At 37.3% G+C, this 14,501-nt stretch overlaps 1 protein-coding gene across 2 annotated transcripts in view; it reads left to right on the top strand.

The window, feature by feature from the left end:
• CHCHD3 (coiled-coil-helix-coiled-coil-helix domain containing 3) overlaps positions 1–14,501 on the top strand; it is a 164,268-nt gene that overhangs the window by 56,325 nt on the left and 93,442 nt on the right. For both annotated transcript variants that reach the window (XM_082310170.1, XM_082310169.1), the window contains exon 4: positions 1,892–2,036. In XM_082310170.1, coding sequence (XP_082166296.1) covers positions 1,892–2,036 — 145 coding nt within the window. The remainder of the gene's footprint in view (positions 1–1,891; positions 2,037–14,501) is intronic.

Here is a 14,501-nt window from a genome sequence, read left to right as displayed (position 1 = left end):
TGACTCGCGAATGTAGACGAGATTCTGGGTCATCGTCTTGTAGCAAGTTTGCAGTAAAGGACACGCGGAGTTTTGGCAAAAGTAGAAAGGAACATCCCGTCCCTCTGTAGTGTACTTAGCAGGGAAGCTGAATGTAACAGCAGTCAGGTTAAGCCTTCAAAGGGTTTATCTTGACATTAGGAGCCCATTATTTTTAAGCGTTAGGAAAACTGACTTTCTTCTTTTTGCAAGAGAGGTTGAGAGGAGACCTCGCGAAGGTTCACAATTCCGGGGGCAAGACGGAGAAGACTTGAGAAGACTAACTGAGCTCGTGTCAAGTATGGGAATAATTTGCCAAGAATTAGATGTAAACATCTAAGTGTTTTTTTTTAATTTAGTGAAGTTTGTAATGTGGAAACCTCTGGCAGCCTTTTTCAGATATTATCTGATTTCATAGACTCTAATTACTCTGCTAAGTACAGTATGCATAAAGAAGAGACGTTTTTAGGGGAAAACCACTTGTGGGAAGTAAAGTCCAGAAAGGATGAGGAAGGAGCTTACTTCAGTCTCTGGAAATGCTAAATGCTTTTCTCTGCTGTCTCTCACAAGAAAAAGCTGCTGAAGCTTCTATTTTGACACTTTTTTTCTTTTTAGAGAAAACATGATTTCTCCAATCGAAAAGACAACCAGCGTGTTTTGACTGCACCATTGATTGTGTGAAGGATTTGTTATATCAATGCTGCTGGAATAATTTGGGGGACCTTGGGAAATCACTTAATGGAATTTGGTCCATGTCTGTATAATCTGACTTTTTTGCTAGAGTAATTGAAGATGCTGCTTAATAAACTTTTTATCAAGATTCCCAGTTGGTTGCTGCGTTTCAGGGGGTTGTGTCTGAGCACCGAAGTAATACATCTTGTAATTGTCTTTTTTCCTCCCCACCTCACTTAAATATTTTCCCTAGGGAAGAATCTAATGTACTGTAATGCTAGTACCTTTTACAAAGTGACCCTACTCATTATGATTTGTTCTCTGAAGCTCCCTTGACAACGTATAAATGCACTGAGAATACTTAAGCATCCTCTCCATCACTCTTTCAAAAATCTATTTGAAAACCAGTGTTTGATACTGCCATTACTATTCTGAGTTCCCTAATGCTAACTCTGGGTTCAGTGTCACAACATACACGCAACAGATAAGTTTTATTAGCTAAACAATTTGTATCTATCTATTTTCATGAAAATTAGATATGGTGTGCTTATATCAAGTACTATAGCGAAGATTTCAAATATATTTATGGTTTGTGACGTATAAATGTTGAGAGTTTTCTGGGCCTGGAGTTGCCTTTATTAACTCTGTTGCAATAAGTTCAATAGCTATTTTCATCTCATCGTCTCAAATTGCTGGGAAAGGTTCATTATGGCTCTTCGGTCTTTTTGCAGCTTGGTAGATAGATGCAGTATTTGGGTTTGTGGTGTGTCCAGAGATAGGAAAGCGTTATCCCACTGTAGGAAAGAACAAAGCTTTTAGCTGGAAGTGGGGTGCCCACTGGCTGGTGGAGAGAGGGATTTTCCTGGGAAAAGGCTTCTTCAAAACCAGAACACAACCAACCAACCGAGCTTCGTGCCTATTCTTATTACTTAAACATACATATTTTCATAAAGCTATTGAAGGAATTGTGTTTTGTGTGATTTAATAGTGTTGCTAAGACTTGTTAAATTTGTGTATTCTGATTTTGACACTTTAATCTGAAATAGACTTCTGGAATTTTTAGCGAATATTCATATTCAGGTGTCTTTAAGCTGATAATAATTTATTACAGTGACTGTTTTTAAAATGACTGTGCCTGTGTTCTTTTAAACTACATTTGGAAAATATACCTTCAATCTAAATTTCCCTCCACCTTCTGTAGATTGAAACAAGAACAAATGTATGTACGTGATGAGTTCGGCAAACTTCTGGAACGAGAAAGGATTTCTTCAAATGAACATTTGACTCGAGCCATTCTTCGAGAGCGAGCTGCGACAGAAGAGGAGCGTCAGAAGGCACAGCGTTTTGTAAGTTCAGAAGCTTTTATAGCAGTCTCAGATTTTTCAAACCACCATGCCTTCAGACTTGTTTCAGACTATCGGTAGAGGAGGAAAGCAGATCTTGTCTTGTTATTTTTTTCTTTATTACTCGTTAATATTATGTCATTTTATTTTCTTTCTTTTTTTGTCAAATATCCCTGTCTTAAGAATAGCTGATTAGAAAGAGCCTAACCTTTCTGAAGGTTGCAAATATAATATGTCTTCTTGTGTGTGTTGGTAATATGAAATGTCTTTTTTCAGCGGGTGGAAGAGTATCGTGATAGTCTAGGTCTATCATTAAATTTGGGTATTCTATGTTAAGAAGTTACAGGATACAAGAGAACTTTTCTAGAAATTAATTCCTATTTAAAGGCAGTCCATAATCTTTCTGGGCTCGAAATCTGGCTAACAATAAGAGTTAAAGTACTGTTTTCTAGCACATGAGAGACTTCAGAAACAACAACAAAAAGTCTAACTTCTGATGATTGTCTCAAACCTTGGAACCAGCTTAGTGGAAAAATTCTGTATCAAAGAATCGTATTTCATTAGAGTTGATGTATAAAAACTTCCTGACAAGGAAATTGTAAAATATGGCTGGCTGTTTTCCTCTGAAAACTGACACTATATGTTTCAGTCCATTTCCAATGTCTGGCAGATTTATAACTTCTTATATATAGTGGCTGCTTGCTATATTGAGTCTGTATTGACTCTTCTTTGTAACAATAATCAGTATTCTCTGAGGTATGAATATGCCTTTTTATTTATTTATTTATTTTAAATTACTTGAGTATAAATAGCAAATGAACTGGTATTTTCAAGAGCAAAGAGTTTAAAATTCTTATGTGAGCATTCCTATTAAAATAAATGGGATTACTTATGTCAGCATCTATATAAATATTTGTTTGGCCCTCTGTATCTGAAATAAAATCAAAGCTTTCTAAGGTTTATCGATTGGTAACATATTAAACCAATCACTTCAATAAGCAATAGCTTTATCTACGCTTTATAAGTAAAAATCTATTGCCCATGTTATTTTTCCAAATCACAATTTAAAACCAAATTTCACCTATGCACACCTGAGTATTAGTATCTCTTGCAGATGTTTCCCAATGCTTTTTCACCTCTATGGTAATATTATTGTTGAAGAATAGTTACAGTATGGTAAACAAATGTTTACTGTTTTGTCATTTTAAAATATGGGAACAAAGGAAAATGGAGAGGAATTACGACAAAGGTACAGCCTCAGTCTTATGCCTTAAGCCCTTGGATTCTTAATATTGTGCAGGAGAGACAAGGATTTTGTGGCCTCAACCTAATGAGGAGCTGAAGATTTATAATGGGGAATATTATTTGCATAATTACCAGGGGGTTTGCATCTTTCACTTACTACTGTAGTTAGCACTGTGCTTTTGAGAAGCACACTATACCTTTCTCATCAGCCAAACGCTTGAGAGATTTCTTATAACGGATATTAAACTGGTTTATTTAGCCATTATGTCAATTTTATTGTTAATTTTTACTTACTCTAGAATATTTAAGTTAGCACTGCCTACGTGAAGCAACCGGGAATTGCTGTTAACTAATTTTGAACCTTATCAGCCTGGGGAGTGTTGTTTCAAGGTGTGTGGTGTCGCTGCACGTTGAGTAGGAAGAAGAACACAGAAATGGTGGTAATGAAATGAAGGAAACACCCTAAAATCCTGTAGGATGTCCCCTCACATGGAGGACGGCGTGACTTGCTGCCTTTCCGCGGTGACGGCATCGCTGCCTGGCGTTTTAGATCTGACTACCAAAACCATGCTTTTGTGGCAACATAGGCATGACAGGGCATAGATATTGCACATCAGAAGAGAAGCAAAGTATCTGAGCTCTGCTAGTGATTTATGTATCCTGGCGTAGTCATCTCATTTTTTATCGTCTACTGTTGCAATCTGTGAAATTTTAAAATGTCTTGAAGTTCTTTGTTATCTTACCGTACGCTTCAAAGAATGAACTAACTATAGTGGAAATGACAAAATTGCAGTAGTAATAGCAAATGCGCATAGCAATTTTCACCAAAATAGCAAGTAGGCTTTGTGTGGTGTGTGTTTTGTTGTTTGTTTTGGTTTTTTTTTTCCTTAAAATGGGTCTAAATATTAAAACATGGAGTAATTCTCACCTTCCTTGCAAGTTCTTCTATAAGTTACCTCCTTTATTTTCCTGTAACTGGTCCGTTTTTATTCCCTTGGCGTCATTGCTTATGCTAGCTGTTTATTTGTTTCGTGTATCCAAGCTGAATTTATGAAATCTGTAGCACCGGGGGATATATCTGTGTCTACTATTTGTCAGGTAGAATGAGTAATTCCACGTTCTAGTAAACTGCTACGGTAGGTTGGTATTTTCTGGAGCCCAGATTTGATTCGGTGTGTCAGATTCTTTTTGGAGGAAAAAAGAGTGCTTCTGAAATGTCAGTAGCATAATCTACAAAATTAATTCCTTCGTTGCTGCTAAATTGTTTAAATAGTGCACAGGAAAAGAAATTATGGTTAGAAAGGAAGAATTTTATTTTTTCTTTACAAAGGCTCCTAATTCAGTTTTAATAAATAGACATAAAATTGTTAAATTGAAGTAATATTTCCCATTCTTAAACAATTTTAACATCAGCTGCTACTAATAGTTTCAGAGAGAGGAAACTTTTAAGTGTTAACAACCCAAAAGCTAGCATTAACTCTTCATACAAACCAAAAAAACCTGATAAAATGAAGCTAAAATGAACAGCTAAAAGAATAAAAGCTTTGCAGGTGAGAAGAACTACAGAAAGATGTCATTTGTCTCTTTAAGCGAAAGTATTCCACTTCTCAAAAAAACCTAAAAGAAGTCAGCAGAGCTTGGACAGCAAGGTAAGGCAAAGGAGGAGGGCATCCTTAAAAAAAATCTGAAATAATTTTGAAGTGAACAGAATGAGGAGGGTTGTGACACTTCTCAGGCTTAATGTTAAAAAACCAACCCACCCACCCCCCCAAAAAACCCCCCCATAAAGTATAACAAAAAAGGCTTTTAAAGAACAATTAACAAAAGGTATAAAAGCTAACATACACACGCGCGATTTAATTTGTTTTCACGTATCTCTTCAGAGTGGAGGAACTTCTGAAAGCTCCCATGCCAAAACTTTACAGAGATCTCCTCAAACAAGGACTGAGGTGTGACGTTTCTGTGGAAAATGTTAAGGGAAGTCGACAGTTTTACCAGTAACAGCTTTTCAAGCCTGGATGGTATTCATAAAAGCTCTGAAAGAAACGCGGAGATGATAGATGAGCTAATGATAGCTGAACTACTGATGTGCTGTGTAAGCTGTTCGGGAAAGCTCCCTCAGTAAAAGTGGACTGGCAAGTGGCTGATGGGATGTCAGCTTCTTCAAAAACAATTTTGGGGGAGATCGAGGTTTACAAACCAGTAATTCTGATGTTTGTACTAACCAAGGTAGAAATTACAATTTAGAGTGGAATTTCCAGACCCTGACTAAAGCCCTAGAAATCCCTTGTGGAGTCAGTGTGAGGATTTGTTGAACTGTTGATGCTTAATTCAGCAGAAATAAATCCAGCTGCTGTTGGTTCCTTTAGTAACGCTGTCAGATACCATTGACTTTGAGGAGTATTTCAGACATAGCCTAACTTCCCGTATCCTGCAGCATTTGGGTCTAGTCTTTAAAAAGCAATGCCAGTGAGACTCAGCATGCTGAAGAGCCGGTGAGGTCTTGCATCTCCTCTGGCTTCTCGCCCATCTCTGGCTGTGTGGTCCTGCTGTCTCCATTGCAGTGGGGCTGGTATTTGATGCTGAGACAAGCTGACTTAGAAGTTCATTCTCCTTTTTTTTTTTTTTTTCTTCTTCTTCTTCTTTTTTTTTCTTCTTCTTTTTTTTTTCTTCTTCTTCTTCTTCTTCTTCTTTTTTTTTTTTTTTTTTTTTTCCCCCCCCTCTCCTGTCTGGCAAGTGAAGTGAACAAGGTTATTTTGAAGGGTCAGATGTACATCAGTGTTAGGTGTAAGGGATGCTTTGCTGATGGAAGAATTTCTTTACCTCTTTTTTTATCCATTTCCATCCTGCACTGCAGTTCACCTCCTGTTCCGTTGTGTCAGTGCAGAGGTGGACTGAAGCAAACGCGTTACATATCCATCCCGGAGGCCTTTTTCAAATGCAGAGGTGCCCACGATCTGCTTGATAGCTTGACTACAAAATTAGCTCAATTGAGGAAATTGCGAACTGTGTGTGGAGGGCAAGTTGTTGGGGGAAGAAAAAGAAAACTGCTGGAATTGCCCTTGCCACCAAAGAGAGTGGTTTTGTACCTTTAGCTTTACTACAGTCAGTTTTGAGACATGGTACTTGCAAAATATCCCTGAGTGTTTTCACCGAAGGACAAAGCGCACTGTGTGCTTGAAGTTGTACTTGAGAACTGCCTGTAGCGCTGCAGCTGATAAAAAATATTTCTTTCTTCCCTACCCTTAGCATGTATATGATGTTTTCTCTGCCCATCTGTCTTGAAGGAGGACCTCATAATAAATTAAGTCTTTTATTTCAGTCTAAGCATAAAGTATTTTGGTACTGGTGTGGTCCTCTTTAGCAAAGACCAGTGCAGTTGAAGGCCCCATCCTTCTGTCCGCTCCAAGAATACTTGTATTATGTTTTACTCGCATAGGCAGCAGACCTGTCCTTCTTTGTAGTATTTATTATTGGGGATCTTTGCTGCACATCTAAAAATTGTGGATAGTTGAGGTAGGCGTAGTCTTGTTGAGTGGCTTTAAATGTGGTAGCTTTGCCATAAATAGCTTATTGACGTTCCATCACTTGAGTCATTATGTGAGTCAGGGTGAGACGTAGAGAATATGGAGTAAAAAAATCAATAGTTACCCAAAGTGCAGAGGACCTGTTGTATTTCCATCTCCTTATAATGACCTGGAGTTTACTGTTAACATATTTGCTTCACTGTCTGGACTGAAACGAGCTGTCATTAAGACCCTATATGTTAGAAAATGGTTTTATTGAGCTGCCAATGACATTAAAGTCTCATTTCCCTTTGAAGAGGCACAGAAATATTGTTCTGTTCATTTGCTGTAACCATAACATTAAAATTTGATTATTGCTATCATTAGAAATCTGTGTCCATACTAATACAATTATATCTATTTCCCCATGTATTGTTCCAGGCTTTCATTGAAGTACCTGTTAGAGAATGAAATCTGTTGTTGCTGAGGTATTTTTTTTTTATTGTTTCGTAAATTATTTTCTGCACAAGAAGGTCTATTAATAAATTCTGCGTTGAAAAAATCAATTTGGTAGAACTATCCTTATATTAAAAAGCACTTTTTGCACCTTAGGTGAATGTGGTAATCAGATTATTGGATATTTTTTCCTAGCAAAATCATATTTGAGATGTATAATTCTTCTTTTACTTTTCTGAGTACTGAAATCAATAGACAAAATACATTCCTCGATATATTAGAGCTGAAGTGCGTTGAGTTATGTTAGGCAGGAGTTTGACCTATTGTCGTAATTGAATACATATTGTTAAAATAGAGTGTTTCACCCTTCTGTGTCTCAACTGCTTAGACGTTTTCCCCATCATCCTTGGGTGGTTGGTCCAAGTCACTCCGTACACGTGCTATGCAATGACCTTTGCTTTAGGCTTGCATTTATTTTTCCTGTCCTCAATTCATTAGCTTTGTCAAGAGGAGGTCCCCTGTTTTCCATAAGCAGATTATATTCTGACCCTTCCTGCTCTTTCCAAACAGTCCTGTGCTAACCATATTTTAAGGATGACTTCACTAGAAAATATCAGGGGGAAGAATTACTAAATGAGTTAAGGCATTAGTTCTCAAGAGAAAAGAAGTCTGTTTACAAACCTGCAGTATTTATTACATACCTCATTTAGCTCATTCATCATTTTAATAGAAAAATGAATCTTTTTAGATGATTCTGAAATAATTTGAGGTAAACTACATAGCCTGAGGCAAAACATGATTGCTTACTGTAGGGAGGGCCAAGCTGTTTCTGAGAAGTACAGTATGATTGGTGACTGTAATTTACAATTTATGATAGCGAAAATATTAAAGGCTCATATTTGAAAATTAGACTTAAGGTTTGGAAACCACATGGCACAAAATTAAATCTAGTGACAGTTGTTTTGTCTCTTGTTCTTCAGTTTTCTAATTTAGAAAGTAGAAATTTCTCTTGAAATCTCCTTGACAGTAGATATTTTTTGAGATTTACTCATAAGATTTCATTCAGGTTTATGTACGTGGTTCCTTTTTGCCATGCACTGTTGTTACTGCTACTCAGAAACAGCAGTTTTGTTGCAGCATATAGTCTTTTTGCATTAGTACTCTTGATTTGTGGGCAAAAGTAATTTGTGGGCAAAAGTAATTTGGGTAAAAGACAAGAATGGAGGAAGCAGTTATTTTTGAATATTGAGGATGTGATCTATCTTGTTTTGTTTTGAGGGAGAGGGGTTTGGTTGGTTTTTTAGAGAAAGAAGCGGGATACAACGAAGAAGTCATTTACGTTTTGAAAATAGTAAACTCCATTGCGATGTACGTGCTCATCTTTGTTTGAATAACCGTAATATCATGGATATGGCTTATGTCTCTCCTGGCACGCATTTCTTCTCTCACTGACTCTCTCTCCCTCTCTTTCTGGCAGTTTTGCTGCAGCGGTAAGGTGTTTGGGATAGGAATCTGGCTTTCTGTCTTTTCTGGGATGTTAAATAGATGATGTGAAACTCTACAGTATGAAAAAGAAGCTGTTGCTATACAAATAGAGATTAATAATTTATTTCCAGCAATGCAAGAAGTGGGACTTCCTACCAAATAGTTGCAAATCGTGAATGGTTTCCTTATCTGGACAAATATATGTGCCTTGAAGAAGTGGTAAAGACCCACTTGCATGTCTAAAATTGCTTTATTAATAAGAGTGGACAATTTTTCCCCCCCTTTTTATAGTTAAACAGTAAAAATAATTTAAAATACCCTGTGGGTGATGATGCTCTTTGTGCTGTAGGTTGTAATCCCAGTACGATCTCTGTCATTTGAACTGTTAAGCAAATATTTTGTTTCATTTCTGAAACTGCTACTAGGTGCCCGTGAACTAGAATAAGAAGTTGCTTACCTGTATCTATCTTCTGTCCCTTTACAACATCCATTCTGACATTTATATTTGTTTCAATGGAATAATACCAATAACTTTCTCCTTCCCTCAGTTTTTCACTTGACAACATGCTCTAGGTAGATATCTATTATTTATTTATTTATTCGTATATGTTAATTGGGTTAACTGTTTTTTTTTTTTCCTCTATGTCAAATTTTGACAGATATGAAAAACACGGTAAAGACAGGAAACTTTGAAGGCAAGTAAGGTACATGTAGTGAGCATTTATTCTCTTTTAAATATTTCTTTCTGAATGGTGAGAGGAATGTGTTTTGTTAGTCAAACTGCATTCCTGTTTTTTAATTCTTATATAGCAAACCCCAAGATATTTGACAGAAGCAAAATTAATCACTGTGTTATCTCAGCATCCAGATGAAGATCTAGTGCTTTACAAAGCCTGCTGCTCCATCAATTTGTTCTTTTGGTTGAATTCAAATTGAGTTCATTTTTATAGATTCACTGCATAATATTCCCCTCTCTCCTCCCTCATTCATTAACCAATTTGTTCTTGCTACTCCCTTTTTATTGAATGGCTAACAAAATTGCCATGCTATCTTTTCAAATGAATATCATCATTCCTTGTCATGCATGGGCAAAAAGTAAGCATATTAATCCTTTTTACATATACCTTCCCCTCTTCCAGAGAGAAGTCCCGGTTCTGCCCTCAAGATATCACAAAAAGAATGTTTTAAATAATGTTCTCTTGAAGCTTTGAGCACAATGCTTGTGTCTAAATATTCCTATCCAGACTCCTTTTGATTACTTCTGGGCTTTGGGAGCACGTACCCCCTGCCAGTTGTATGACACAACAAAAGCCAAATCGAAGAGTTGTCAAGACTTGTCCTTGTACACGGCATGGTACAAGTTCATGCAATGGATTAAAACATGTTCATTCGACAGAAGTCTTGAAACATAATACAGTCAGTCTCCTCCATTTCAACAAAACAATTTGCTGGGTCTTGAGACTCTCATTCTGACTTTCATTTAATATTTGTTTACTCTCAGCTTAGGTTAATTTTTGCTAGGCAAATATTCTCTTGTCTCTCCTGCAGAGTACTCTAGTTATCTTCCTTCCTTTGGGTTGAATTAGAAGACTTCCGAGAAGAAAGGTTGTTTGGGGGACAGAGGGGATGGAAAGTAAGAGGAATTTGTTTTCCTAATGATGACCTGAATAATTAAGGAAAATCTTTATTTCACGATATCTGTAACTTATCTGAGGACTCTTCGCTGTGTAATGTGGGTATGTTGGCTAGGAACACCAGCTGAAAGAAGGGGACCAAGCCATTGAAAGAGGACAGTTTGGAAAGGATCTAGCCGCCTGTATATTAAAAAAAAGTCACTATTTATTAAGAAGTCACTATATTGATTAGCAGTCTTGATGTTGCTGTTTTATGATATTCGCTATGTGTACTGTGTAGTAGTCGCTATAATCAGGACTCTGCCTATTCTGTTGCAAGCAAGTTCTGAGACAAGGGCCCTTCCTTTTGAAGTGTCGAGCTTAAAAAAACCATGAGGATTTGTTGTGAGTAGCAGTAAGATGACAAAGTGGTACATATCATGTTCCTTACGGCTTAATTTGATAGTTTTGTTTTGTAGACATCCCTTTTATTTTTGTATAACTCCCCTTAATTTTCTATACCTCCCCTTTTATTGAGAGCAGTTGAGAATCTGGATACAGAGTTTTGTTGACAGAGCCTGTTTAGGAGTGAGTGGGATGTGTGCTTCTTAGACCTCGGAAATCCTGGAATAATGGAAAATTTCTTTCCTTTGGGAGACATGTTGTCTCTCTGTTTTCTGGGCAGTTTTGTGGTGACAGTTTTTCTTGGGAATGGGAGGAGTGGAGGGAGAAGGAGGAGAGGAAAAAATCTTGAATTTCCTTGTAACTCAGCAGATGAATAGACTATGCCCCACCAACTCTGGTATTCACAACTATGCCCAACGTTGGGTTTTAAACTTGAGGGTAATTAAGGGTGAGACACTGGTAGGTAAACAGTTAATTACACGTGCATTGCCTCATTTAGGAGGAGCTGACTCTCCTGCGTTCTTGGGGAGCTCAAAGTTTAGTGGTGGATGGCCATTTTCATCTTTGATCTGCTACTTGAAGCTCTTTTGCCTTCAAGAGTCCCATTGCCACCCGATTTTACATCTCTCTCCCATTTAGAAAATTATCTTCTTGACTATAAGGACAAAAGCTTTTTCATGAAGTGCTTATTTTGTGCTTATTATCCCTTAATTAGGGAATGGACCCTGGAGCGGTTTCCTCTACCTTGAGTGCTGTAAGGCATGGCGGTGACCTTCCGGCCGTAGTACCACCAAGGCAATGTTAACAAAGCATTTTTCCTTATGCATTTCTGAAAGCTTAGGTCTGGTGCTGTGTTTGTATGAGGGAGAGAGAGAAAATACACTTTAGGAAAGCTCTGTTCAATATTTTCAAATAAATAAAAAAGCACTTTGACTTTAATGTTGATAAGGCCAAAGCGAGTGGGGGAACCATCTACATTATCAGCATTTGCAACAGTGATGTCGTATTTTTAACTAAAAACACAAACGTAAGTAATGCCCGAGACATTTTTATTGGTTTTAGTTTTTAATACTTTCTCTGCTCTTTGTGCACTTTGACATATTCTTTATTTATTAGCATAAAATTGGATGATTTGTGTTTCTGCTATGAGTTATTGAAGTAGTGAAACTTCAGTGTCTCCGCAGGAGAACTAAATGATGACTGTGAAATACTGTTGCCTGCCTTTTTTTTATCCCCGCCGCCCTGATGCAGTTTATAAGATTGAAAAGTTCTGTTCCCTCTCCTTGTCTCTCATTTTTCGGTCTTAGTTATCACATTTGGGTAGCAAAGAGCCTGCAACAGGTAATGGATAGTGAAACAATCATCTTCAGGCAGAATGATTTAACCTTCACCAAAGGTAACAGTTCTTGAGAATTTGTGTGTCACAAGTTAGAATGAAACGTGATTAAAAGGTGCCATCTTACAGAGTTACTATTAGTGTTCTCATAGTCATTACTGTAGATTCACTTACGTAGTGTCACAAAATATGCTGGATGGTTTGCGGTACTTGAAGCAGGCCAGTAGTTGTGCTGATAGAGTTGATGAGAATCTGAATTCTAGCAAAGGCATACTGATAGGGAATGGTATCTTGGGAAAAAGGGAGAGAGGTGACAAATTAAAAAATACTCTGTTTTTGATGTAATGTTAAGTTTCCGTGTCTTTTCGTGTCAGGGTCCCACTAGATGTCTGGAATATGTTGAGATGCTTAAGTGTTGTAGCAATAGATGCCAATGTATCTAAAGCAGGTGTATACAAATCTAATTAAAAAGAGTATTTCAGAGAGAGGGTGAGGAAAGAAAATCAAATGTCATGGTTAGGTCTGTGGGTTTGTTTTTTTTTGTATAGATGTTAAGAATTTTTTTGGTCCTATCATCTATTACTTCTATGATGTAGGCATGCCAGTGTGTGCATGGGGGAAAAAACAGTCTGCCTCCTTTTCTAAGGAGGGAAGAGTTTGAAGTGTAAGAGTTAATAAATTGTTAATATACCATTTTATTTCAGTAATAAAAATTATTCTCTTGATAGTACAATCCTGTGAAGACTGAGGGCTGTTTAATTTCACCGGTCCCAATAGGACAGTATGTCATCTCTGTCCTGCACAGTGCAGGGGAGTTGGTAGCTGGAAATTCAGTCTCCTTCCAAGAGATGTAGTGATGATAGCCTTCGTATGTACAGTTGTACGTGTGTGTGCTAGTCTCTCTTTCTCTGAGGTTGTGTATTTGGGTGGCTGTGTTGCTCCTAATTAAAAAACAAACAAACAAACAAACAATCAAACTTTGATTTATACAAGTAATGTAAAAATTGAAGCCAAGCCATTTTCTTTTCAGGAGGTGCCTTCCCCTTCAAAATATGCTGATTTCAACACGTAGCCTACAAAACTTTTTTTTTTTTTCCCTTTATAATGAATTTTGAAAGCAGAAAGTGGTTTCAGCTGCCAAGTCTGCTCTTTAAAAAATTTCATAGGAAGGATATGGGAGAAGTTTGCCAACATTCGTTTTTGGGAAGCCATAGCAAGAGAAGATGGTAATACGTGCTCGTCGTGTTACTTCTTGGTTAATATGGCTGATACTTATGATTTAGTTGTGAGCTTGGAAGACCCACCAGTCTGTTAGCATGGTAAGGTACTGCATTGTCTCTTTCATAAATGGTAGAATTCAAATCACGTTTGTAAATAAATAAATAAATAAAAATTAATTACTTCTCATTTTCCTAATTATCATGCAGATAAACAGTGGGGATCGTGACATTAGGATAAGTAAGTGGCTTATGATTTTGCCTCGGAGAAAGAAACTCTTGCTGTTCCCCCTCTTCCCCCCTTGGGCTATGCAGCAGTAATAAATGAGCAAGTCCAGAGTACTTTATGATAGATAGTTAATGGTGCTGTGCCTGAGCCAACAGGCTTCTTTCCGCAGCAGCTGTCACAATTCATAGTCATTAGCATACCTTTAATGGTTGCTTTTCAAAATAATTTCTACTAGCGCGTTTAGCATATGTGAAGGAAAAAGCCATGACATTGAAAAAGGAGTTCTAGGTGCAGGTGAATGTTTTTGGCCGAGTCTAAAGTTGGAGAGTGTATGCATGAAGGGTGTACGAGTGAATTGAAAGTTATTAAAGTAATTTCGGAGATAAACATAGGTTGACTTTCAAAGTCCGTTTGTGACCATGTGTCTGTCTTTAAGCCTGTGAATAACTCAGCAAAGAGCCTTCTGCACCATTTTGTTGGGTGGTTCTTGCATTTACAGCACAGAAAGACTTCTGGAATCTTCTCAGAGGGAAGCGAATTACCGTATGCAACAGTGACAGCAGAGTCATTCCTAGCGCGTAGGGGCTACCGAATATTCAAGTCATGACAGCAGACTCACAGCGATGGCTTAATGTACCTGCTATTTTGGTGCAAGAGAAAAAATACTTCTGTAGAATATCTATCAAATTTTCTTTTAATGCTTCTGAAGGTAGGCAAGAGGGATGTTGGAAAGAAGGATAATGAGTGGGTGTTGTTTCTGCCTTAGTAACGGGAGACCTCCTAAGAAGTACTCAGATAAATAGGTTAGTTGGATCTTTGTTTTACGCTGTAGTAACTCATGTAATATTTTAATTTTCCTTATCGCTTTTATCTGCCTGTTTGAAGCATGGGGAAAAAAAAAAAATCATAGTTTTTTCTTTTGAAAGTAATGATGTTGGAAGAAGATACTGAACCTGAGAAATTCATTCTTTGAACA

The sequence above is a fragment of the Platalea leucorodia genome (assembly GCF_965183815.1).
Source record: "Platalea leucorodia genome assembly, chromosome: 4".
NCBI lineage: Eukaryota > Metazoa > Chordata > Aves > Pelecaniformes > Threskiornithidae > Platalea > Platalea leucorodia.
Note: the sequence above shows the minus strand (reverse complement) of the source record. Positions and strands in the feature narration are given on the sequence as shown.